General features: G+C 50.7%; 1 protein-coding gene across 1 annotated transcript; it reads right to left on the bottom strand.

Annotated features, from left to right (window-relative positions):
* Positions 1-605: 605 nt before the first annotated feature.
* Positions 606-27,755, bottom strand: LOC144946667 (large neutral amino acids transporter small subunit 2-like). Its single transcript, XM_078875742.1, has 11 exons — positions 26,548-27,755; positions 20,161-20,365; positions 17,345-17,496; positions 13,862-13,987; positions 12,154-12,307; positions 11,551-11,674; positions 11,027-11,130; positions 9,436-9,532; positions 8,033-8,182; positions 5,275-5,452; positions 606-3,955 (listed from the first exon to the last, which is right to left on the bottom strand). Exons 1-11 carry the CDS (start codon positions 26,720-26,722, stop codon positions 3,777-3,779), a joined length of 1,644 nt encoding a protein of 547 aa, XP_078731868.1. The 5' UTR covers positions 26,723-27,755; the 3' UTR covers positions 606-3,776.

Genomic DNA, 27,755 nt, shown 5'->3' with positions numbered 1-27,755 from the left:
CAAGCATGATTTGTCATTAATGCAGACTTGACGCCTTGCAAAATAGGTTGGCAATGTGGCGTTTGAGCATCTTAACGCCTCTTGAATTATTGTCGGAAGGGTTAAAGCAGTTTAACACGTAGGCTTTCGCGACCAATATTATCCATAATAGAGAGGGGTGGGGGTTGGATTAGATCGCGTAAATATAAATGTGTCTCCTTGGTTCTTTCGGTAAAGTCACGTAGAATGGAAATAATAAAATAATAAAAATAAAACATTATAAAATAATTCTCACGACGTTTCGGCCACAACGCAAGTAGCCGTCCTCAGGTGGAGAACAGGTCTGTCGAGGAGACAGAGTCATTCAGAGTCATTCAGACGCTGTCTCCTCGACAGACCTGTTCTCCACATGAGGACGGCTACTTGCGTTGTGGCCGAAACGTCGTGAGAATTATTTTATTGGTTTATTTTTATTATTTTATTATTTCCATTCTACGTGACTTTACCGAAAGAACCAAGAAGATGAATCCCTGCAGTCACGAAAGCTTTAAATCGAAATATAAATGTGTCGTTAAAACCGCCACCACCCGACACAGTCAATTAACAAGGTTTGTCAAATTGGCGTGTTTTGTTTACAAAACAACCTTGATAATTGGCTGTGTCGGGTGGTGGCGGGTTTAACGACACATTTATATTTACGCGATCTCACCTAAAAAAAAAACTCTATCAAGGTTAAAGCATATTAGTTTTTAAAATCAAATTTAACAGGTTGTTGTTTTGTGTCCAGTCGCTGGTACCACGCATTTCGACTGTAACAGTTTACAACAGCAATGTCAGAACACACGGACAACACGGCAATACATAACCTCTGCTTTGTTCACACAATATCAACTTGTAAACAAATAACGAGCACATTGCTACGACTGTTTTCTAATCCCGATCTCATTTCACAAATAAAAAAAAATAACCCTCAACACATTCGTCAACAATCTTGTGTGTGTGTGGCCTTTATCGGGGGAAAATATATAATAAGTATATAATAGGCGACGTTTCGGGCAATGGCCCTCTTTCATTGCATTAAACGTCGCCGCATATTTATACATTTTTCAAGTTAAGGCCACGTGTTGAGTTGTTGCTTGTGCTTGTTCAGCACTATCAACGCAGCAGCAGCACCACCGAATAATATGTTCAATCAAGTAGGGCACGAGGCTGTGATAGATGGGTAATGCATACCAGCAAGATGTTTATCCCTTTTGCATTCCGATGACGTCTACGTCATGAAAACATTTTCGCCCCGCCCCCCAATTCCGTTCTGATGACGTACACGTACATACACACGCGTGTACGTCATCAAACCAGAAGTTAAAAGGCCATGCGGTAGGGACGTGTGGCACGGTTTGGCGCCGGCTATCGTAGAGCGAGGCGGTCGTGTCGCTGCGGTTCTCTGCGATAACGACATCTTCACAAAAGACGGCGCTGCTATGCCTCTAAACAAAATTTACGAGATTCGGCGGTGAACAGGACACCCACCGCAACCTGCAGTCATCTCGGAACGGGAAAGGGGTTAATCGAATGCCGCCCTGCCGTCTCGGCTACACCGACACCTCTCGACGTGCTTCCCAGATGCCAGGCTGGGCAGCCGTTTTGCAGCAGTGAGCGTTGCTGACCGTACCATGCTGATGAGTCTTAATGAGGCCGAAAGCAAATGCACCACCACGTTTGTCATCGCTACGTCATTTGCTCGAATCAGTCTGTCACGGCGATCCAAGACGACGAGGTACCGCGATGCTGTACAGTTCTTTAAGAGCTATTGGTGGGGTATATTTTTAACAGTTGTCGTTACGCACATTTTGTCTCACGTGATTCTGACACCTTTTTACGCGATTGTCGTCGTCGGTTGTAAACGTAATAGTTTCCCAGCCTGCACCCGTGATCCTGTTGCGACGACAACGACGATGGCGATTATGATGGCGGGGGTTCGTGTCGTTGTTTACACATTTGATGAAAGCCACACCAACAACAAGAGCAGCAGCAGCGAAAAAATGTTGGCCATTCCCTGCCACGTGGCCCGGCTTGTGAATAGAGTACAGTAGTTGCCAAGCAACGCACTCACACACAACCACGTGTACGATACAGCAGCAGGAGAGACAAGGCCACATTACTTTTGAGCACAGCAGGAAAGCGACAGCTCTATGAACTAAAACTGTTTTTCTTATTTGACCAGGTAAGGGTCCACTGCGCTACGTAGCTCTTTTTCAAAAGCGACCTGGCCACAAATGATAGCTCAAAGAAGTGGCTTATCAAGTGGAAATTTACGTCGGTCAAACACTTTAAACGCGTGATGTTGATTATAAATGTGGAGGGGAAAAACCGGAGGACCCGTAGAAAAATCCACTCGACCACAGCGAGAGAGTTGAGACACGCAAACTCCAAATACACAGCAGGCGTCATGGTCGTGATCGAGCCCACGACCTCCTGTACACCAGGCGAGATCGTTAACATCTCGCCACATCATTCGGCTCATGCGAGAACCTCGCAACCCACGCGAGACTACGAAGGGACAGGTGCAGTGTGGGTGGTGCACAGCAGCCTGCAATACAGCCGCTTGAGGGGCAAGGGGTTGATGGGTCACGCAGAGATGGTGGGAAACTGCCGAAACTAGCTGTATGGGAACCATGGGTAAAGGCGGTTAGGAGAGAGCAGTCAGGTGCAGCAAGCGGATTATCACGATTATTTTTGCTGCTATAAATGTCCACGTGATCAGCCCACTTCGTCGAGCTATCATTTGTGAGCAGGTCGCTTCTGAAAAAGAAGCTAATAGCTCAGTGGGCCTCACCTGGTCAAATAGAAACAATTGTTTGGTTTTATTTTTTTCTATTTTAAAGGGATTTGTTTATCTTTCCTATACTTTGCACTCCTATCGTGTTTTTGTATTGTGTTTTTGATCACGTTCTGACCTGCCCCTCATACTGGACATCTGTGGAAAAAGAGCTTTATCGCCCACTGGATTCCTCTTTCAGTAGAAATAAATATTCCGATTCTGTAGCAGATGCTTTAATGAGATGCCCACATTTGTTGCTGTCGCTGCCCCGTCTTCTTCTGGCGAGGCAGCCTTCCGGTTCCCCCTCAATGCCCCACGGGGAAGGGAGTTTCACAACGTCTTGTGTGTGCGGTGACCCACCAACCCTCGCAACAGCCACGCGCAGCAGCGGCAGCAGCAGCGCAAGCCACCGCCGCCCGGCTTTTACTTCGAAGAGTTCCACAATGGTCTAAAAAAAAACGCCACACCCTTACGAAAGGTTAACGTAAAAAGAAAACACATTTGTGTGGCAAGTTGTATAAGCTCCTACGTTTAAAAAGGCCTTTTATATTTTACAATTATTTGGACAGGAAACTAATTGGAAAATCTGTTACTCAATTCGTCTTAGGCACCCGGTCCAAAGGTCCATTTAAAATAAGAGTGGCCATAGATTTGTTGTATAAAAGCACAGGATTGTGGGTAAAAGTCAGGACGATGCTTTTAAGTCGTTAAAAAGTGGCATTTAAACAAATCTAAAATGCAAAACTAGACGGACCGACATTGACTCGGCTCGGATGTGGCAGTGGAAAAGTTGTATAAATGAAAAAAAACTCCCAATGGCTTACGAAGAGAGCCGTTATTTCACCCGCGCATTCACTTGTCAATGCTAGCTTAGCTAAACATTCGGTGTGTGTGCGTGTGTAATGTGTATATGGTGGTTTTTTTTTACAAAGGGGACCACTTAAACCCGCGATCGCACGTGCCCGTAGCCGCCGCTTCACGCCTCCAGTTTGTCGGCCATTTTACTCGAGTCGCCTCCCGCCTCTGCGCGATTGGCCGAGGGCTCGGTCACGTGCTCGGCCGCCATTTTGTCGTCAGAGTCCGCCTTCGCCGCCACGTGCGTTTCCTCGGGGTAAACGACGACGCACATCTTCTGGCACAAATAGGTGATGCATTCTGGGGGAGAATGATAAAGAACAATTAGAAGATATCCGTTGATTAAACCCGCTGTACCGAGTGTCGCCAGTCTATATAAAAATGTAAGTGGCTTATCACGTGTAAATGTATAGCAGTAGCCAAATACTCTAAACGCACGTTAGTTCTACATGTGGAGTAAGAACCAGAGGAGCTGGAGAAAAGTCCACACGACCACGGCGAGAGAAACACGCAAACTCCAAATATAGAGGCGTTGCCAGGGTCGGGATCGAATTCACGACCTCCTGCATAGCAGGCGAGGTAGTTAACATTTCGCCAGAGAGGACGCATCGGAGAGCGGGGGGACGACTCAGAGAGGACGACTAGAGAGGGGATGACTCATAGAGAGAGGGGATGACTCGGAGAGAGATTGGATGACTCTAAGAGAGAGAGGATGACTCAGAGAGATAGTGGATGACTCTAAGAGAGGGGATGACTCGGAGAGAGAGGGGATGACTCGGAGAGAGAGGGGATGACTCGGAGAGAGAGGAGGTGACTCTAAGAGAGAGAGGATGACTCAGAGAGAGAGTGGATGACTCTAAGAGAGAGAGGATGACTCAGAGAGAGAGTGGATGACTCTAAGAGAGGGGATGACTCGGAGAGAGAGGGGATGACTCAGAGAGAGAGAGAGGATGACTCAGAGAGAGAGTGGATGACTCTAAGAGAGGGGATGACTGAGAGAGAGAGTGGATGACTCAGAGAGAGAGAGGATGACTCGGAGAGAGAGGGGATGACTCTAAGAGAGAGAAGATGACTCAGAGAGAGAGTGGATGACTCAGAGAGAAAGGGGATGACTCTAAGAGAGAGGATGACTCGGAGAGAGAGTGGATGACTCAGAGAGAGAGAGGATGACTCGGAGAGAGAGGGGATGACTCTAAGAGAGAGAAGATGACTCAGAGAGAGAGTGGATGACTCTAAGAGAGAGGGAATGACTCGGAGAAAGAGGGGATGACTCTAAGAGAGAGAGGATGACTCAGAGAGAGAGGGGATGACTCTAAGAGAGAGAAGATGACTCAGAGAGAGAGTGGATGACTCTGAGAGAGAGGATGACTCTAAGAGAGAGAGGATGACTCAGAGAGAGAGGGAATGACTCGGAGAGAGAGGGGATGACTCTAAGAGAGAGAGGATGACTCAGAGAGAGAGGGGATGACTCTAAGAGAGAGGATGACTCGGAGAGAGAGGGGATGACTCAGAGAGAGAGAGAGGACGACTCGGAGAGAGAGAGGACGACTCAAGCGCCAGAAGGAGCAGGAACCGCAGGCGAGCGGGGAAGGAGCGGAGTCACCCCTCAGCCGGCGTACCGACAAAGCTGTCCAGGCACTTGGGCTTGTTGTGCCAGTAGACGGCCATGTAGTAGACGGGCACGCCGGTGAGCATGATGGCGAGGCCCACGCCGCACACCACGGGTTCCGACACGAGGCTGAAGATGAGCAGGAAGGCCCAGAAGAGGAGGTAGACGATGGGGAACGCGATGCTCACCTGCGTACGGCGCGACAAGGTGGAGTCGGCGGGGGCGACACCAATGCCGGATTATAATCCTAGTAGCAAAAGTAGCTACATGTGTAGTAGCTACATGTGTAGTAGCTACATGTGTAGTAGCTACATGTGTAGTAGCTACATGTGTAGTAGCTACATGTGTAGTAGCTACATGTGTAGTAGCTACATGTGTAGTAGCTACATGTGTAGTAGCTACATGTGTAGTAGCTACATGTGTAGTAGCTACATGTGTAGTAGCTACGGGCCTCGCACTTTCAAGGGCCCCGCGCTAAATGCTTTCAAAGTATCAATTCCGGTTCAGTGATTCTGCACTTGCTCTATTACTATAGTACTATACCGCCTTTAACTTTTACGAACGACTGGGTGTTTAAGGTTAGCGATTTGTCCTATTATCTGGCTGTGTAACAAATGAAAAAAAATACAATTACTTTACTATGCAAGTAAAAAATGTGTGTTTTAATATTTACGTGTTTTTTTATATTGTGGGCCCCTTTATAACATTTGCTACAGGCCCCGCACTAGCTTAGTCCACCACTGGGCGACACGCACACGATCTTTAGCCGCCACCACGGCGGCACCACGGCCATCGTAACCTTGTTTAGTTGATCATTGTTTTTTATTTCAATGCGAGTTCGGCACAGGGCGGGGTGGTGGGAAGAGGTGAGGCAGACATTCCACGAGAAAAAAGTAAGAGACCGGCGCAACCATCGTGACCTTAAACCCGTCCACCACCGCTCTGTTTGTCTCTCTGTCTGTCTGTCTGGCTCTCTGTCTGTTTGTCTGTCTCTCTGGCTCTGTCTGTCTCTCTGTCTGTCTCTCTGTCTGTCTGTCTGGCTGGCTCTCTGTCTGTCTGGCTCTGTATGGCTGTCTGTCTGTCTCTCTGTCTGTCTGTCTGTCTCTCTGTCTGTCTGTCTGTCTCTCTGTCTCTCTGTCTGTCTGTCTCTCTGTCTGGCTCTCCATCGACTTCACTCGTCTGTCTTCCCCGGTGGCTCACATCTGGAGCCGCGTATGCAGCGGCTCTTCGGTTGCCCCCCCACCCCCTTGCGGGAACCCGTAAAATTTTTTTTAAATTTGAAACATAATCTTACGTCAGGCAATCGATTAAAATATTGCAGGGAATGGGGTCACTGTGTAATGTCTTGGTGACAACAAAATGTACCACGGTCAAACTGTTATTGTTAAAGAATAACTAGGGGGGGGGGGTGGGGGAACTAAAGAGACGCAGTTTATTCCATCACCTTATTTGTTCAAGTCCGAATGTGTGTCATCGTCGTCTGCTGTATACCTGCTGCTGCTGTGCGTGTGGTGCGGCAGCTCTTAAACTATTTCGGTAAAAAGACCAAAACCAAAAAACATGTCTCTCGTTTGAAAAGTTGCCGATGCCGAGTCGAGAGTTCGCGTCTCTCTCTCTCTCTCTCCGTGTCCGCTTGGATTTTTCTCCGGATCCTCCGCGGTTTTTTTTCCCCACTCCACATTTACAAACGACATCACGCGTTTACAGTATTTGGCTGCTGCCACAAAATTTCCACGTGACGATAAGCCACTAAGTTGAGCTATCATTTGTGGCCAGGTCGCCTCTGAAAAAGAGCTACACAGTTCAGTGGGGCCTTTGCCCGGTAAAATAAAAAATAGTTTAGTTGATATCTTCTTGGTTCTTTCGGTAAAGTCGCGTAGAAGGGAAATAATAAAATAATAAAAATAAAACATTATAAAACAGGTTTGTCGGAAAGACAGCGTGAAATACGCTGCCAAGCTTAGCAGTGTCCATTAGAACGCTGTCTTTCCGACAGCTCTGTATCTTCACCTGAGGACGGCTGCTTGCGTTGTGGCCGAAACGTCGTGAGAATTGTATTTTATTATGTTTTATTTTTATTCTTTTATTATTTCCCTTCTACGTGACTTTACCGAAAGAACCAAGAAGATGAATCCCTGCAGTCACAAAAGCTTTAAATCCAAGTTTAGTTGATAGTTTAGTTTAGATGTGCGTGTGTTAACGCGCTGCACTACGAACCCACTACAGATCATTTTGGCTGCTGCTATGAATTTCCACGCGCTGATGATGAGAAGCCGCTGCTCGTCGAGCAATCATTCGTGACAGCCAGAGCTGCATAGCTTAGTGGGGCCTTACCTGGTAAAATAAAATAAAGTTTAATTTTTATATAGACTGGCGACACTCGGTACAGCGGGAATAATCAAAGGATATATTTTAATTGTTCTTTATCATCCTCCCCCAGAATGCATCACCTATTTGTGCCAGAAGATGCGCGTCGTCGTTTACCCCGAGGAAACGCACGCGGCGGCGAAGGTGGACTCTGATGACAAAATGGCGGCCGAGCACGTGACCGAGCCCTCGGCCAATCGCGCAGAGGCGGGAGGCGACTCGAGTAAAATGGCCGACAAACTGGAGGCGTGAAACGGCGGCTACGGCCATGTGCGATCGCGGTTTCATCAAAGGAAATGCCTTCTAATCGTTTCATTACAATTTTTGTCCCCTTCCAATGCATCGCCGAGGTCAAATCAATCTGCGGCGTCGTCACCGCGCCTAGACCGCCCCCCGGCTACCTTGATCGGCCGTGGGATGTCCGGCTTCGTCCACCGCAGCACGAGCAGCCCCGCCACAGCCACCCCGTAGAAGAGGTAGTTGATGAAGCCGACGTAGTTGATGAGGGTGTACATGTCGCTCGTCAGCAGCATCAGCAGTGTCGTCACGCACTGCCAGAGAGAGAGAGACGCAGGAGCCGTCCCCGCCTGGAGCCTCAACCGAGTGGCGCCAGCAACCACGGCCGCCTTTGTCTCCCTAGCGTCGATGTTTGCGCGTCGCACCGGTTACTCGTTTGAGGCCGAGTCGACCTAGGGGAGGCCCTGGACTGGTTCAGATAATCGTCACCGGTGTTGGCCATGAGCGGGAATCGAACCCGGGTCGCCGGGTTCGCAGCGCAGCTAACCGCTACACCACCGCTCCCCACGCACACACAAAAGACAAAGATCCCGCCCCCCCTCCCCGTGTATAGCCTCAACAGACTTTGTGGGGCAAGTGCAGGAGTCAGCCAGCAGCCTGGCCTCCCCCACGGTGTTGTAGTACAGAGTTAGACTGATAACTTTCATCTAAATTGTCTTATGGTTGTTATTGTTTGACTTGCATCCCACTGGGATTGTTGCACACAGCATTGATATACGGTGCTTTTTCTGGAAGACTTTGCTTTTTTTTTCCTGTTCATGTTTTTGTTTGTTGCGGTTACACCCGAGTCAAGAGCTGCATGGCTCACAGGGTTATCTCCATATATATAAAAGGCAAAGTTGTGATTATGTGTGTCTGTTCAAAATGTTTAGTGTACTTCCTGACATGCAACAAACTGGAAATTTGCCATGTGGGTACTTTCCAGACTGTACACAATGTCAAAATTATAAAAATAAACTTTTGGCTTTTTTGGGGGGGGGGGGGAGCTCAATAATGCATTTATTTTTTGCACGGCAAGTGAGCTGTGACGTCAAATCTGTCATGTGACCCGCGCATGTGGAAACGTAACGCAGTGTAGTGTAGCGGGTATCGCGCTGCGCTACGAACCCGGCGACCCGAGTTCGATTCGCACTCATGGCCACCACCGATGACGATAATTTCAACCGCTCCTGGGCCTCCCCTAGGTCGACTCAGCCTCAAACAATTACCTGGTGTGGTGTGTGAACATCGCCACTGGGGAGACAAAGGCGGCCAGGCGTGGCGAATTAAGTCCCGGGCAAAGCCGGGTAGTGAAGCTAGTTCCTAATCAATTAAACTGAAGGTCGCGAGCCCGGCGGGGCAAGAAGGTCCGGGCACTCCCGCCGAGTCGTCTTTGCCGGCGCGGAAGAGTAGGCCAAACATCCTCCACCAGGACAGCCTCTGCCGCGGAGGCCGCGGGCATATTGTAAGGGTCTGCGCCTTTACGTTTTGATCGCAGCTGGATGGGAGGGTGGGGTGGGGGGGTTACCGTGAAGAGCAGCGCGGGGATGGGGGTGCACCGTTCCACGTGGATCATGGCGAGCAGCCCTGGCAGGTGGCCCTCACGCGCACCGGCAAAGAACAGCCTGGGGACACACAGACAGGCGGACGGACAGACGGACAGACAGACGGACAGATGGACGAGCGGACACGTGGATAGATGGACAGACGGATTGACGGGCTGAAGGTTCGACTAGCGGATGGACGGACAGACACATGGATGGACAGACAGATAGATGGATGGACAGACGGACAGGACGGACTGATGGACAGACATGGATTGATGGACGGATGAGCAGACTGGCGGATGGACAGACAAACACATGGATGGACAGACAGATAGATGGATGGACAGACGGACAGGACAGACTGATGGACAGACATGGATTGATGGACGGATGAGCAGACTGGCGGATGGACAGACAAACACATTGATGGACAGACAGATGGATGGATGGACAGACTGGCGGATGGACAAACACATAGATGGGACGGACAGACACACGATGGACGGATGAACAGACAGACAGATGGATGGACAGACAGATGGATGGACGGTGCGCTAACCGCTGGGCCACTGCTCCCCCCAGACAGACACACAGACATAAGGGGCACACAGATGGATGTACAGGCAGACACACACATGGTGGTGGTGAATGTGATGTCAGTGCTGGTGATGTTGGTAATGTGAGCAGTAAATGTTGCATTGTTGTTGCTGGCGACCCGAGTTCGACTCCCGCTCACGGCCAACAACAGTGACGAACTCATAAACTCGTCCTTGGCCTCCCCTAAGTCGCCTCGGCCTCAAATGAGTAACCCAAGTGCGGTGTGTAAACATCGCCACTGGGGAGACAAAGGCGGCCGGGCTTGGTGTTGACCACACCACCCCCTCGTGTTCCTTGCCAGGCTTCATGATGTGGACTCGAGTCATGTGACTTGGACTCGAGTCAGACTCGAGTCATGAATTTGATGACTTGCGACTCGACTTGGACTTGCATAACAATGACTTTGTCCCACCTATGCTTCATAGCTGCTGCTCGCTAACAGCCTTGCCCCAACAGTCTGTTAAAGGCTATACGGGGGATCTCTGATTTTTGGTGGTGGTGGTAGTGACGACGCAAATGACAATGACGCATGTGTAGGTGGTTGTTTAGATTGCAAAAGCCGTGGTGTAGGTGGTATCGAGCAAAGCCGTATTGGTGGCGGTGTTGTTGTTGGTGGTGGTGTTGCATGTGTGTACGTATGTTGAACTTCTTTCGCACCGTACGTAGCCAACGGCACTAATCGGAGGTGGGTCTTCCTGCCTGTCCCGTGACCTCCTGGCACATCGCGTGGCCTCGGAGTGCACCTTGCCTGGCGCAGGCATCGCGGCGACGTCGTGGTCACTCGGTGGCGAACGGCTGCTGCTGCTGTTGTTGTTGTTAGTGGTGGTGGTGTAACAACACTCGGCCTGTCTGTGTTGTTGTTGTTGGCGGTGTAACAACGCTCGGCTTGTCTGTGTTGTTGGTGGTGGTGTAACAACGCTCGGCTTGTCTGTGTTGTTGGTGGTGGTGTAACAATGCTCGGCTTGTCTGTGCGACCTGGAGGAGGTGAAGAGGGAGCCGTTGACTCCGCCAAACGTCGACAGCGCCACGGAGAACGGCATCAGCATGGAGAGGGGGCCGAGCAGCTTCTCTCCAAACGTCTGGGGGGGGGGGGTGGGGGGCACGCACCGGGAAGAAAGGGGGGGCACGGGGAGATGGAGAGGGGTTGCATGGAGAGTAGGGGGGGGGGGGTGCGTCGATGTGAAGTGTTTAACTTGAGACTCAATTTGAATGACGTTGTACCCACAGCTAATTAAACCTCGTTACAGGTGACGACGACGATGATGATGACAATGATGACGATGTTGCTACTGATGATGACGATGATGACGATGTTACTGCTGATGATGACGACGATCACAACGTTACTGCTGACGACGTCGACGATGATGATGTTACTGCTGATGAAGTCGATGATGACGATGTTACTGCTGATGTCGACGACGATGACGACGTTACTGCTGACGACGATGATGATGACGACGTTAGTGCTGACGACGACGTAGCCGACGACGACTCACCACGGCCACGGCGTTGGAAGCGAGCAGCTCGTGGGGAGACATGGCGGTGACGTAGGCGATGTTGGCCGACACGTAGACGATGGTGACGAGCGGGATGGAGATGAAGATCGCTCGCGGGAGATTCCTGCACGCGCGCGAGAGAGAGGGAGGGAGAGCCGTGACGAGACGAGAGGGACCACCAAGTGGGACCGCCGGGAGGCACCGCCGGAGGGACCGCCGGAGGGACCACCGGGAGACACCGCCGGAGGGACCGTCGGAAGGACCGCTGGAGGGACCGCCGGAGGGACCGTCGGAGGGACCGCCGGAGGGACCGTCGGAGGGACCGCCGGAGGGACCGCCAAGAGGGACCGTCGGAGGGACCGCCGGAGGGACCGCCGGAGGGACCGTCGGAGGGACCGTCGGAGGGACCGCCGGAGGGACCGTCAGAGGGACCGCCGGAGGGACCGTCGGAGGGACCGCCGGAGGGACCGCCGGAGGGACCGTCGGAGGGACCGTCGGAGGGACCGCCGGAGGGATCGTCGGAGGAACCGTCGGAGGGACCGTCGGAGGGACCGTCGGAGGGATCACCGGAGGGACCGCCGGGACGGACCACCGCTCGCCCACCGGTAGGGGTCGACGAGCTCCTCGGTGACGTAGTTGAGGAAGTTCCACCCCCCGTAGGCGAAGGAGCCCTGCAGGAACGCGAGCGCCACGGCCCCCACGTGCACCTCCTGCCACGGACGGAACGCCACGGCGGGCACCAGCCAGTGGTACTCACCTGGGATGCGGGGGCGGGCGGTAGGCGGAGGGATGGATGAGTGGACAGGTGGATGGATGGACGGGAAGATGGATGGTCGGAGAGTTAGCCAGACAGACATTTTGACGGATGAACGGACGGACAGACACAGAGACCCAGAGCCCAGAGATTCACACAGAGACTCGTAGGCTCATGTAATGATTTTTTTTCGATTTAAAGCTTTCGTGACTGCAGGGATTCATCTTCTTGGTTCTTGCGGTAAAGTCACGTAGAATGGAAATAATAAAATAAAATAATAAAATAAAACATAATAAAATAATTATCACGACGTTTTAAAATAAAACATAATAAAATAATTATCACGACGTTTCGGCCACAACGCAAGCAGCCTTCCTCAGGTGAAGACCAGGTCTGTCGGGGAGACAGCTGAGGACGGCTGCTTGCGTTGTGGCCGAAACGTCGTGAGAATTATTGTTTTATTTTATTATTTCCATTCTACGTGACTTTACCGAAAGAACCAAGAAGATCATGTAATGATATATAAGATTCAGTGAGGATTTACTGCAGGGTCATTGTCTGAAACGTCGCCTGTATAATAAACACTTGAGTTGTTTTGTTGTGCTTGTGCACCTCTGCTGACATGTAAAGGTGCACGCAGAGGCCCAGAGACTCACAGACACGCACAGAGATCCTTAGATTCAGATGCAGACGTACAGACACAGAGCCCCATAGACTCGCACACAGATCAATCGGAGACATCATCATCATCATCGTAACCACAGCGACAGACAACTCCGCCACTCCTGACGCCAATTGTCCGTGGAAGCCGACGTAATTCGGTATCGCGAAAGAGAGAATTGTGTAATTAAAGATCGTTATCGCGTGGCAAGTGGCAGTGGCGTCACTCGGGGGGTGTGGGAGGTGCGGAGCGCACCGGGTGACACCATCAGAGGGGGTGACCCCAAGATGATTGTCTATAAACAATTTTTGCGCAGTGTTTTAGCAGAATTTTTTAAAGAAAAAAATATCCCCGTAGTTTTAGAACAAAAACATGTTTCGTAAGCCCAGCTTACATGTACTGTATCAATATACCTACAAGGCTATAGCAGCATCCAAATACTCGAAACGAGTGACGCTGATTCTAAATGTGGAGGGGAAGCACCGGAGGACCCGGAGAAAATTCCACGTGACCACGGGGAGAGAGAGAGAGACACGCAAACTCCAAATATACAGCAGCAGGCGTCAGGGTCGAGATCGAACCCACGATCTCCTGCACACCAGGCGAGGTAGTAAACATCTCCTAGCCACCATGATGATGATGATGAGAGAGAGACACGCAAACTCCAAATATGCACAGCAGGCGTCAGGGTCGGGATCGAACCCACGACCTCCTGTGTACCGGGCGAGGTAGTCAACATCTCCTAGCCCCCGTGATGATTAGAGAGAGACACGCAAACTCCAAATACACAGCAGCAGGCGTCAGCATCGGGATCGAACCCACGACCTCCTGCGTACCAGGCGAGGGAGTTAACATCTCCCAGTCGACCAGCGGCACCCTCTGTGCCGCTCACTCACCCTTGCAGATCTGCACGATGCCCATGACGACGATGAGCGCCAGTGCGAGGAGCTTTCCCGCCGTGAACACGTCCTGGACACGTGTTGCCCAGCGCACGCTCCAGCAGTTGATCCACGTGAGCAGCACTGGGCAAGGTCGGGGTGGGGGAGGGTAGTCACCAGGGCAGGTGTGTGTGTGTGTATGTTGAGGTCTATGGGGAGCGGTAGTGTAGCGGTTAGCGCCCCGCGCTATGAACCCGGCGACACGGGTTCGATTCCCGCTCACAGCCAACACCAGTGACGATTATCTGAACCGGTCCCGGGCCTCCCCTAGGTCGACTCAGCCTCGAATGAGTACCTGGTGCGGTGTGTAAACATCGCCACTCGGGAGACAAGGCGGTCGGGCGTGGTGCTGGCCACCCACCCCCTCGTGTGCCGTGCTGGCCTTCATAGGTGCTCGCTAACAGCACTTGCCCCAACAGTCTGTTCCAGGCTATATGGGGGTCTTTGTCTTTGTTGAAGTCTATTGCATGCATCTGTCATCTCACAGCTGTTGCATGTGTCTCTCTCGTCTCGCTCCACCTCTTCTCTCGCCTGCATATCTCCTCGCACCTCACCCACCGGTGAGCTCATAAATCGAGGCAAAAATTTATTGACGCTCAAAGCTCCCCCCCCCCCCCCCCATCGGGCCGCCGCAACCACCACCACGTGCGGTGATCACGTGAACGTGCCGTACGTGGACTTCTTTGGCACCGTACATAGCCCACCGTGCTCATCGGAGTGACGGCGGCTCGCGACCGTTGCCTTCGTTGAGCTGCATTGGCTTCCGGTTTTTGCCGCACGAATATCAGAATAACACAAAAACGCAATCTACACTCGCGCTGTAGAAATTCGATGAGCTGAAAATCTCTTTTTAAATCCTTTATATTAAGTTCACTTGCGCGCTTGCTTGCTTGCGCGCTTACGACCGTGCAAATCTTTCGGTCGTTTTTTAACCCACTTCCCGTGATCCAATCGAGCTGACATTTTCCACACAGACTCGTTGTGCGAGAAAAATAATGTTCGTGAAAATTTTTTCTAAAATTTTACACTTTTTAGACAAAAAAAAATTATTCTACATTTATTCAAATACAACTCATTCATGGCTTTGGCTGAACGTCACAGTGTAAGGAGCCCAGAGCGTAATTTTCGTGAAAATTTTTGTTCCAAAATTTTCCACTTTTTAGGAATTTTTTTTTTTCATATTTAATTTAAAATACCAACGTGATAAAAATGAAACTCTTACTCAAGAAAAACAGAAATGAATAATAAAATAAAACCGATGCCACGCATATAAAGGATTTATAGTGAAAAACTTTGTTTTTACGGGTTAATTTTTTTGCAGATGTCCAGTAGGGGGCACATGGGTCAGAACGTTACAGTCAGTGATATAATCGATAGACAAAGACGATAGGAGTGCAAAGTGCTGTCGAGGAAAGGTTAACACATCACTCAAAGAACAAAAAGCATGAAGAGGTCGCAATCATCACTCACACAAAGTGTTCACAATGCCACCTCGCAAACATCGTCACAAAGCTCTGCCCCCCCCCCCCCCCCCAAAACCATATTTCCAATTTGAAAATAAAACATGCTTCAATTCTCTTTAAACTATTGTCATTGTAATGCGTATTTAATGTGGCGCTCCACTCATCCCCTCTCCACCCTCCTCAGCTATATAAAGTTTAGCTACCTAATAGTTTATATTCATATCCACATCTCCGGTCTTTTATTTCCCAGCCTCGCACACTAACCATCACTAGGAAATTTGACGTGCAGTGTTTCAATCGTGCAAATGTGTCCCCCCCCATCCCACTCTCCCCCCCCCCCATCCTATGTACAGGAGCAACCGGGTACCCGATACCCGTACCCTACCCGATACCCGGCTACCCGTACCCGGCCAGGTACGGGTACCCGTTTGCGACCCTGGTGCGGCCGGGTACGGGTACGGGTAGCCGTTTGCGACCCTGGTGCGGCCGGGTACGGGTACGGGTAGGCCGTGAGTCACTGGTGAGTAACCGTTTGTCACTCATTTCGGGTAGGGTACGGGTACGGGTAGGGAACGGGTACCCGTACCCGGCCGGGTACGGGTACCCATTTGCGACCCTGGTGCGGCCGGGTACGGGTAAGGAATCAAAACCCGTTTGCGACCTCTGGTCCACCCTTAGGATTAGCCTCTCCAGCCCACGCCCCGCCCCCACACTCACCCTGCCCTCGTTCTCCCCCACCCCACCCTGCTCAGCTATATAAACCCTTGTCAGAGCCATCTCTCTGGCATGCCTCAGCAACTGTTCTTGCTGTGGTGGTGAAGGACGCTTGTGTTGCGCCCGAAACGTCGTGATTTAATTTAGTTGTTTTCACTTTTTTATTGTATTTTCTTATTATTTTTTAACCTCCGTGACTTTACCGAAAGAACCAAAGAGTATGGATCCTTGCAGTCACGAAAACTTCAAATGTAGAATTTATTAAAAAGTCTATTTAATTAAGTAGAACGTGTTGTCTATATTTATTTAAAGTTGCACATTTTTACGTGAAGTGACATTTCTCAAACCCCCCACCCCCCCCCTCGTCACACATTGTCACAAATGTCTAACCCCCCCCCCAGGTGCGTGACGTCATTTATGGACGGCCCCATAAACCATCAACACGTAGGACTCTGGCGGTCATCCTCACAGCGGCAGCGGATTTTGGACCTCCCCTAGGTCGACTCGGCCTCAAATGAGTACCTGGTGTAGTGTGAAAACATCGCTACTGGGGATACAAAGGCGGCCGGGCGTGGTGCTGGCCACCCACCCAACCCACGTGCACCGTGCCGGCCTTCGTAGCACCTCCAATTAGCACGGGTTGGCTAAGTACGGTGCTAAAAAAGTTCTACATACGTAGGTGCTCCCCAGTAGCACTTGCCCCTAACCCCCCCCCCCAATATTCAAACATGCTCAATATATTGCTATAAAATAGATTTCTGTTTATATGATTGTGGTGATGGTTGTACTTTATTATTCCCTATTCTCTGCCATTACATGCAATGAAACAAGAAAAGGTAAAAAAAGAACAAAAACAGAGCAATGTAATGCAATACACTATTAGAGATTATTGTAAAAAATAAATAAAAAGTCTTCCACAGAACAGAGAGGCGACGTGCCAACCATCCCCGACACAGACAACAATGCTCCCCAGTTGGAGATCGAACCCGGGAGCACTTCTCGCTGCGAGGCGCACAGCGTCACCGCCGCACCCACAAAGACGCTGCTACGTCGTCCTAAGCGATGATCACAACGACGACGACGATGATCACAACACCAACAACGATTATTACAACCACAACGATGACCACAGGAACAACAACGATTATCACAACAACGCAAACGATGATCTCAGCGACGATGATCACAACAACAACGACGATTATAACGACGATGATCACAACAACAACGACGATGATCCACCGAGAGTGCGTGCGAGTCTCACGGAGGCAGAGCGCGGCGAGGAGTCGCAGCGCAAGGTCGGGCGAGAGGCAGGAGGGGAAGGCGGGCTGCAGCGCGTAGCTGGAGAAGGTGAGCGCGATCACCGCCTGGTTCGTCGGGTAGATGACCAGCACGGCGATCCACAGGCGCAGGAAGCTGCCCGGCGGTGGCGGCGGCGGCGGTGCCAACGCCACACGGGAAAGGGGGAACAGAGTCAAGGGGGTGTGGGGCGCGGCGCCCCCCCCCACCGCTGAGCTCTATAACTCTTTGTTTCAGAAGCGACCTGGCCACACAGGTCGCTTGCACGTGGCTTACCACGTGGAAATAAACAGCAGACAAAAACTCGAAGACGCACGCTGATGCTAAGTGGGGAGGGGAAAACCGGAGGACCCGGAGAAAAATCCACGCGGCTACGGGGGAAGAGACACCGCAAACTGCTAAAAATTAACCCGTAAAAACAACGTTTTTCACTATAAATCCTTTATATGCCTGGCATCGGTTTTATTTTATTATTCATTTCTGTTTTTCTTGAGTAAGAGTTTCATTTTTATCACATTGGTATTTTAAATTAAATATAACATTTTTTTTTCCTAAAAAGTGGAAAAATTTTGAAATTTTTTCTCACGAAAATAAATTGTCACGCACAACAAGTCTGTGTGCAAAATGTCAGCTCGATTGGATCACAGGAAGTGGGTTAAAAAACGACCGAAAGATTTGCACGGTCGTAAGCGCGCAAGCAAGCAAGTAAGTGAACTTAATATAAAGGATTTAAAAAATACAACAGGCGTCGGGGTCGGGATCCAAATCCACGACCTCCCGCATACCAGGCGAGGGAGTTAACATCTCCTAGCCACCGTGGCGCTCACAAACTCGTGATTGGAACGTGTTGAGAGAGTACGGCCCGCGCAGGAGATGGAGCGATGAAATCGACACAAGTCTGTGCGTGATGCTGGAGGAGTGTCGCATCGGTGGCAGGAGCGTGCGTGGGTGGTGGCGACGACTCGGGGTGGCCTTCATCCAGCAGTAGATAGATGACGACGACGATGATGATGATGATGGATGACAAACACGCTGCCAACACTCCTTGATATGTTCCTGACAGACGAGATGGAGATTGCAACGTTACCCCCTAACCTCCCAATCCTCATCACCCCCCTCCTGAGTTTTTATATTCCCCCTCTCCTCTCGCCCCCCACTTTATTTTTGGGTCCCCAAATCCCCCCACCACCCCCCACCCCACTTTAATTCCATAAAAGCCTCGTGACGTGACAGGAGAGAAATTATCAAGGGAGATGGGTGGGGGGGTGATGACGATGAGAGGTGCGCTGCTGTCGACGGGAATAGATTCGGAGGAGTGAGAGATGAGAGAGGAGAGATTCAGGCCCGAGAGATGGTGATTGAGGGTGTTGGGGAGGAGGAGGAGGAGAGAGAGATGAATTAGCGGTTGATGTTAATTCGCTCGTTAATTATTCCTTGGGTTGTGGCTGTGCATCGATGAAGAGGGTGATCGTCGGTACAGAGGTGCGTGGGCAAAGCACCCTCGCAAGCCCCTCCAAAGCTCTGCGATCCTATAGTTGGGTGCTGTATTCCTAGCACCTGGGTCTGCCCCGTGACCTCCTGCCAGCGGGCGTTCGACACTTCACGTGGCCTCAAGGTGCACATGGCCTGGTACAAGCGTCGTGGTGACGTCACCGCCACTTAGTGGCGAATGGCGGTTGTTGTTGTTATTGTGTGCGCGCCTGTGTAAGTCTGCGCGTGTGTGTGTGTGCGAGGCGGGGAGTCGTAGCGAAGCGGTTAGTGCGCTGCGCTACGAAACTGACGACCCGAGTTAGATTCACGCTCACGGACAAAACCAGTGACGATTATCTGAACTGGTCCTCCCCTAGGTCGACTCAGCCACAAATGAGTGGCTGGTGCGGTGTGTAAACATCGCCACTGGGGAAACAAAGGCGGTCGGGCGTTGTGCTGGCCACCCACCCCCTCGCGTGCCGTGCCGGCCTTCATAAGTGCTCGCGAACAGCACTTGCCCCAACAGTCTGTTAAGGCTACACGGGGGACCTTTGTCTGTGTGCGTGCGCGTGTAAACGAGACACAGCCGGCATGATTGCAATCGGCGGAGGCGTCGAGAGCGCGCGCGTCATCCCACGATGATTGCCGCGGGGCTCTTCTCGCGACGCCGCCGCCGCCGTCATCATCAGATATCAGCTGCGCAGAGTGAGCCTCCCCGTGCCGTCCGCACATCTCTCGGTCTTGATTCACCCACCCCACTCGCTCACCCAATCACCCCATTCACTCACCCAATCACCCCACTCACTCACCCACCCACCCACCCCACTAACCCATTCGCCCACCCCACTCACTCGCCCATTCATCCACCTACCCCACTCACTCACCAATTCACCCACCCACAACACTCACTCACCCATTCACCCACCCACGCCACTCACTCATCCATTTACCCACCAACCCCACTCACTCACCCATTCACCCATCCACACACCCACCAACTCACTCAACCACGCATTAACTCACTCAACCACGCATTAACTCACCCACCCACTCAACCCGTTCATCCATCCTCCCTCCTTCCCACCCACTCACTCAACCACCCACTCACCCGTTCATCCATCCTCCCACCACTCACTCAACCACCCATTGCCTCACCCATCCATCTACCCACCCGCTCACTCAACGAACCATTGACTCACCCATCCACCCATCCACCCATCCACCAACTCACTCAATCACCCACTGACTCACCCGTCCACCCACCCACCTGTCCATCCATCCTCCCACCCACCCACCCACTGACCCACTCACCCAGCCAGGCTGCCGAATATATCGGTGACGTAGCTGTAGTCACCGCCGGACTTGGGGATGGTGACCCCCAGCTCGGCATAGCAGAGCGCGCCGATGGCGGTGATGATGCCGGTGACGATCCACACGACCAGAGCCAGCCCCACGGAGCCGGCGTTCTCCATAACCCCCTTGGGCGACACGAAGATCCCCGAGCCGATGATGTTACCTGCGGGGCCCAGAGAGAAGGAGGGGGGGGTGGTCTTAGAGCCTGCACTTACATAGGCGCAGAGTCCCTGTCAGTCTGTGGTTATCTGAATCTATGGCTCTCTGTGTGAGTTTATAGCTCTCTGTGTGAGTCTGGATCTCTGAGTTAGTCAATGTTTCTCTGTGTGAGTCTATGACTCTGTGTGAGTCTTTGGCTCTCTGTGTGAGTCTATGGGTCTCTGTGTGAGTCTATGGCTCTCTGTGTGAGTCTGGTTCTCTGTGTGAGTCTATGGGTCTCTGTGTGAGTCTATGGGTCTCTGTGCGAGTATTTGGCTCTCTGTGTGAGTCTTTGGCTCTCTGTGTGAGTCTGGGTCTCTGTGTGTGAGACTAATGGCTCTTTGTGTGAGTCTGGGTCTCTGTGTCAGTCTTTGGCTCTCTGTGTGAGTCTGGGTCTCTGTGTGTGAGACTAATGGCTCTTTGTGTGAGTCTGGGTCTCTGTGTCAGTCTTTGGCTCTCTGTGTGAGTCTGGGTCTCTGTGTGTGAGACTATGGCTCTTTGTGTGAGTCTGGGTCTCTGTGTGAGTCTCTGAGACAACCAACTCATCACCACTGGAGGACCCAGTTTAATAACGGGTGGCTGAAACCAGGAAGTTGGCTCAGCAGTGCCGGCCCATCACTCTGAACCACCCTAGCCACCCCATTAAACGTGGGGTTTTTTTAATTCCGTGAATTTGCGTCGATGAAGCCGAATCTAGGTCATCGCCGAGGCTAATTTTAAACCCTCGAATGACATGCGCCGTGTAAACATCCCATTTGCTAATTGCAGGGAGGATTTTCGTGGGGATTGAACCTTTCGACTCTGACACAAAGTGGCACGGTGGCCATTGGCAGACACGTGGTCAAATAATGGTAATTGTGGGAGTTAAATGATGATGATGGTGGGTGCTATGGTTTCCATAGGTCAAATAATGGTAATTATGGGAGTTAAATGATGATGATGGTGGGTGCTATGGTTGTCATAGATCAAATAATGGTAATTGTGGGAGTTAAATGATGATGATGGTGGGTGCTATGGTTTCCATAGATCAAATAATGGTAATTATGGGAGTTAAATGATGATGGTGGGTGCTATGGTTGCCACCCGTCCTGGCTTTTCCCGGAACCGTCCCATGTCTGTTCTCCTACAACGCGGTATTCCTAAGGGACAGGTCACACCGCTGAGGCTAAAGAACGCCGCGTTTTTGTAAACATCTCGTTATCATCAATAATGTATAACACGGGGAGCAAAGCACAGTCAGCGGTGACACGCGAGATGCCTACGATGTTGCGTGTTGCTCGCATCTAGAAGCATCCAGCGACGCCGAGGCAGCCGTCACAGCCGCAAATGTCTAACTCGCGCTGCGACGTCGTTCCGTTCACTCGATCGCGTTACATCCAATTCGCTTCCGCGTTATAAAAAGTGTGGTCCCTCTAACACATTCATCGCGTTATATATCCAATTCGCGGTGTGCGAGAACGGACTGTAACTGCTGTCCTAGGGCATATGTGAAATGCTTCCTTCATTCAGACGCTGTCGCCTTGACAGACCTGGTCTTCACCTGATGACGGCTGCTTGCGTTAGTGGCCGAAACGTCGTGAGAATTATTTTATTATGTTTTATTTTTTATTATTTTATTATTCCCATTCTACGTGACTTTACCGAAAGAACCAAGAAGATACTTCCCCGTTTTTTGTCGTCTTACGTCGTCAGGTATTTCATTTTTGTTTCTATGATGCGTCCCGAGGTTTCTTTTTTGTCGCTCAGAGTTGGCAACCGTCGGCGGTCAGTGATTGAATGATGGAAATGGGATAATCTTGATTTGAAGCTTTCGTGACTGCAGGAATCCATACTCTTTGGTTCTTTCGGTAAAGTCGCGTAGGTATAAGATGAAATAAATCACGACGTTTCGGGCGCAACACAAGCATCCGTCATCAGGTGTAGTCCCAGGGCTACACCCATTTCAAACCTTTTTAAACAGTCTGCCTCAGCAGCAGACCATGCTTTCCCACCTGATGACGGACGCTTGTGTTGCGCCCGAAACGTCGTGATATTATTTTATCTTATACCTACGCGACTTTACCGAAAGAACCAAAGAGTATGGAAACGGGATAGTTTGGGAACGCGATGATTGTGATTAGGGTGGTAGGGTAGCAGTGCCGGATTAAGCCAGTGCGGGTCCTGTAGCAAATGTTATAAAGGGGCCCTAAATTAGAAAAAACACGTAAATATTAAAACACAAATGTTCTACTTACATAGTAAAGTAATTGTATTTTTTTATTTGCTATACAGCCAGATAATACGACAAATCGGTAACCTTAAACACCGAGTTGTTCATAAAAGTTGAAGGCAGTATAGTACTATAGTAATAGAGCAAGTGCAGATCACTGAACCGGAATTGATAGCTTGAAAGCATTTAGCGAGGGGCCCTTGAAAGTGCGGGGCCCGTAGCTACTACATATGTAGCTACTTTTGCTACTACGATAATCCGGCACTGTGGGGTAGTGGTTAGCGCTACACTGCACTACGAACCCGGCGACCCGAGTTCGATTCCCGCTCACGGCCAACACCGGTGACGATTATTTGAAACTGTCCAGGCCTCCACTAGGTCTATTCAGCCTCAAATGAGTACCTGGTGTGGCGTGTAAACATCGCCATTAGGGAGACAAAGGCGGCTGGGCGTGGTGCTGGCAATCCACCCCCTCGTATACCATGCCGGCCTTCATGTATGTATGTACGTTGGACTTCTTTCGCACCGTACGTAGCTAACCGTGAAAGTCGGAGGTGCGGGTGAAGGACAACAAACCAAACACAAAAAAGTAGTTTTGAAGAAACGAGCGTTGTCAATCTAGACGACGACGATTTACAAGCGGCACATCTCCCAGTGGCTTCCTCATATCGTAAGGAAGAACCTTCCAGACGGCCGCAGGAGCGCGTCTGAAAGCGCTCGCGACGACGAAAGCCGCGACCGCCGCATTTGTTCGACGGCCGCGCCGAGTCAAGAGCCGCGTGGCTCACGGGGTTATACCCAATAAATAAAACTGAAATGAAACTGAAATGACCGCCGGAGTTGGGTCTCTGCTGGTCAATTCCCCTTGACGCGATCAAGCGGACAAGGTGCCGGTGTGGCTCGCTTGCGGCGAGCGCTCTGTGTGTGACGAGTGCTACGATGGCCCCACTCTTGCGAACGACGTCAAGGGGGGGTGGGGGGTGAGTAAGCCAGGCGGCGGGTAACCTCGCCTCTTCTCTATCCCCCCACGATCTCATCGCTCCCCTCGCTTCCTCAACTCCGTTCCCATCCATTCCGCTTACCCCTTCGCGACGCCCCAAGTGCCGCCACCATCCAGAGAACGCCAAAAGGCGAACAGCACAAGGGCAATGCCACTATCAGGGCATTCATAGCTCGTGGCGAGTAGACACAACGTGGGACCTTTCTCTCAAGTATCAAAGTATAAGAACAGGTTTGACCCTTGCTGGCAGAGGTGTGGACTCGAGTCATGTGACTTGGACTCGAGTCAGACTCGAGTCATGAATTTGATGACTTGCGACTCGACTTGGACTTGCATAACAATGACTTTGTCCCACCTATGAGATGTGGACTCGAGTCATGTGACTTGGACTCGAGTCAGACTCGAGTCATGAATTTGATGACTTGCGACTCGACTTGGACTTGCATAACAATGACTTTGTCCCACCTATGAGATGTGGACTCGAGTCATGTGACTTGGACTCGAGTCAGACTCGAGTCATGAATTTGATGACTTGCGACTCGACTTGAACTTGCATAACAATGACTTTGTCCCACCTATGAGATGTGGACTCGAGTCATGTGACTTGGACTCGAGTCAGACTCGAGTCATGAATTTGATGACTTGCGACTCGACTTGGACTTGCATAACAATGACTTTGTCCCACCTATGAGATGTGGACTCGAGTCATGTGACTTGGACTCGAGTCAGACTCGAGTCATGAATTTGATGACTTGCGACTCGACTTGGACTTGCATAACAATGACTTTGTCCCACCTCTGCTTGCTGGCAATGCAACGGCTGTTAAGGGGCCATCCATTTAGTAGGTACGCATGGAGGGGGAGGAGGGGTTAACCCAAATGCGTACGCTTGCGTTTGGGGGGTCTACTGACAATGTACGCATAGGAAACGGGGGGGGGGGGGGTGAAGCCTCGATAATAATTTGTCTATATTGGCCTTAAAATGAGTTAGATAGTCCGGCGGTGGACGATCTGATTGCTTAAACACGTTAATATTATTAATCCTTGATCGTTTCTGCGTGGATTAAATATCGGTCGTTCTATAGGATTCTGGGGGGGGGGGGGGTGGGGTGTAAAAAGTCCGCGTGCCTACAGGGAGGGGGGAAGGGTCAAGTTTTGACAGATTTTTTGCGTACCTACTAAATGGATGGCCCCTACCTAAGATGTTCAAACATCAAACAGGAACCTTTCGCAAGAAATCAAGTCTCTGCATTAACCACACACAGTCCTTGCGGTGAACATGCAAACAACATATTACCAGAGCACGTTGTATTTGCATGTCCGCCACAAGCACTCTGTGTGGTTGATGCAGTACTTGATCACTTGAAAAAGGTTTCTATTCGGTGTTTGAACATCTTAGCACAACTCCTGTTATTGCCAAAAAGGTTAAAACCGATTATAATTTTTTCATGCTTTGATAATGGCAAAAAAGGTCCCATTTTTTTTATGATGCTTTCAGCGGTAAAAGTACCGCGTGCTGACGATGATTCAATAACCTGCTACACTGTGGCAATGAACACGCGGTGGTGGTTTACATAACGGCGTGAACAGCAGCAACAGACAGAACGTGTTGGCAGCGATGCTGATGCTCCTGCTGATGCTCCTGCTGATGCTGCTGCTGATGATTCTGCTGATGATTCTGATGATGATTCTGCTGATGATTCTGCTGATGCTCCTGCTGATGATTCTGCTGATGATTCTGCTGATGATTCTGCTGATGATCTTGCTGATGATTCTGCTGATGATTCTGCTGATGATTCTGCTGATGATTCTGATGATGATTCTGCTGATGATTCTGCTGATGCTCCTGCTGATGATTCTGCTGATGATTCTGCTGATGATTCTGCTGATGATCTTGCTGATGATTCTGCTGATGATTCTGCTGATGATTCTGCTGATGATCTTGCTGATGATCCTGCTGATGATTTTGCTGATTATTCTGCTGATGATTCTGCTGATGATTCTGCTGATGCTCCTGCTGATGCTCCTGCTGATGATTCTGCTGATGATTCTGCTGATGCTCCTGCTGATGATTCTGCTGATGATTCTGCTGATGCTCTTGCTGATGATTCTGCTGATGATTCTGATGATGATTCTGATGATGATTCTGCTGATGATTCTGCTGATGATTCTGCTACTTGTGATTCTGCTGCAGACCATGTTGATGCTTCCGCTGCTGCTGCTGGTGATGATAATGATTTTGCTGATGATGCTTCTGCTGCTCCTGCCCATATTGATGCCTATGGTGCTGATGATGATTCTGCTGCTGATGATTATTTTGCTCCTAATAATAATGCTGCTTCTGCTGCTGATGATGATGATATTCTGCTGATGACAACTATGACGATAATCATGCTGTTGATGACACTTTGCTGCTGATGATGATGATGATTCTTCTGCATCTGACGGATTTATTTATTCTTCTGATGATATTGCTACATCTGCTGCTGCTGCTAATGATGACGATGACAAAACAACTCAAAGTATTCATCAACAAAACCGCCTTCAATTAAAATGAAAACATTTTACGTGCTTTATGAAGAAGGGCAATTGCCTGAAACGTCGACTGTTATATACTTTTTCTTTTCAGGTCACACACAATGTTATTGACGAATGTATTTAGATTTGTGCACCACTTACAACGCAGCTGCATGAGTACCGATGACGACGATGATGACGACGATGATGACGACGACGATGATGACGACGATGATGACGACGACGACGACGACGATGATGATGATGATGACTATGAGGATAATGATGACGATGACGACGACGACGTCACAATGGCAATGTTGCCATGGTGACGATGACGTCAGACCAAGATGGCGACGGTGGCGATGATTGCGCACGAGGCTGGGAACAATGGAGGTCACGTGAAGCAGGGGCCCACGCACCCACGATGATGCCGCACGCGCTCACGAGGCCGATCTCCTGCTTGAGAGTCACTCCGCGGCCCTCGCCTACGCCTCGTTCAGGTGACGCCGTCTCCGTCGTCGTCATCGCCGGAGCTCCGTCGCCTCCCGCGGACTTCGTCGAACGCTTTCTCGCCGTCGGGCTGCCGCCGTCCATGGCTGGGGGGGGGGGGGGGTGCGCGTTGGGAGGTTCTGCGACGAACCGCGGCGACGTTGAGGAGGCTGCAGGCGATTTTTGTTTTTACTTCTGGCGCGCGCAAGGAGGTGGGGGAGGAGGGGGGAGGTCACTCCCCGCGTGTAGATGGAGACGGGAGGGGTGGAGGAGGAACCTACTCACTCACTGGCTCGATATGAGCGATTCAACTTACGTCTAACTAACGATGTCGTGATGTCACTCAATTAGTCTTGGGATGCTGCTGCTGCTGCTGCTGATGATGATGATGATGCTGCTGATGATCTGATGAATCCTTAGATGATGAACTGATCGTAATGTTAGCTCGTGACGACGTCCCGACGTCACTCCGCTCGCCTTGTGCTGATGCTACTGCTGATCCTCGACTTATGTTCTCGACAGGAGCCCTCGACGATCAACCAATGTCGCTCATCCGATATCGCCTCTTGTCTTGATGACATCGACAAACTCCTTCCGAAACACGTTCCTCGTACAGTATCTTCTCTAGTGGCTCGCTGCTGCGATGGTTGATCCCAGCATCTGTCCGTCTCAATGAACTCTCGCCGCACGCAAATTTCTCCCCCGAGCACCAACGATGACTCAATTCTCTCCGTCCGTCCGTGCGTCCGCCCGTCCGCCGAGCAATGATCTCCTCCCAATCTCTTCGGAAAATTCAGTCAATCACCGCCGCTCGCAACGCTACGGACGCAGCAATCAACACGCCGTGCCGCGCGCGCGCGCACGCGCCCTGTTACGCAACCAACTCTTGTACGATGAACACGCGAGCGGGAATGCGAACGCCGCTGCGTTAGACGCGCACTTCGTAGAACCCGCTTGCATGTCCCCCGTGCAGCACAAGCTCGAGCTCGCCACACACCACACGCACACGGAGTGTGTGCAGACAAGCGTGGCGGCAACGTCGCTTAAGAATACCTCTCTGTATTTAATTGATATTATTGTTGTTGTTGTCTCACTATAATGTTGGGAGCACAGCGAGGGAGAGAGAGAACGGGACGTA

Source organism: Lampetra fluviatilis, chromosome 42 (assembly GCF_964198595.1).
Source record: "Lampetra fluviatilis chromosome 42, kcLamFluv1.1, whole genome shotgun sequence".
NCBI lineage: Eukaryota > Metazoa > Chordata > Hyperoartia > Petromyzontiformes > Petromyzontidae > Lampetra > Lampetra fluviatilis.
This window is presented reverse-complemented; position numbering and strand designations above follow the sequence as displayed.

Excerpts from the sequence above, each read along its gene's own strand:
- LOC144946667 (XM_078875742.1), bottom strand. The coding sequence starts at position 26,722 with ATGGACGGCGGCAGCCCGACGGCGAGAAAGCGTTCGACGAAGTCCGCG. Across the intron at positions 13,988-17,344 it reads CCTCGCCGCGCTCTGCCTCC|TGCTGCTCACGTGGATCAAC; the intron begins GTGAGACTCGCA and ends GACCTTGCCCAG. Across the intron at positions 11,675-12,153 it reads GAGCTCGTCGACCCCTACCG|GAATCTCCCGCGAGCGATCT; the intron begins GTGGGCGAGCGG and ends GCGCGCGTGCAG.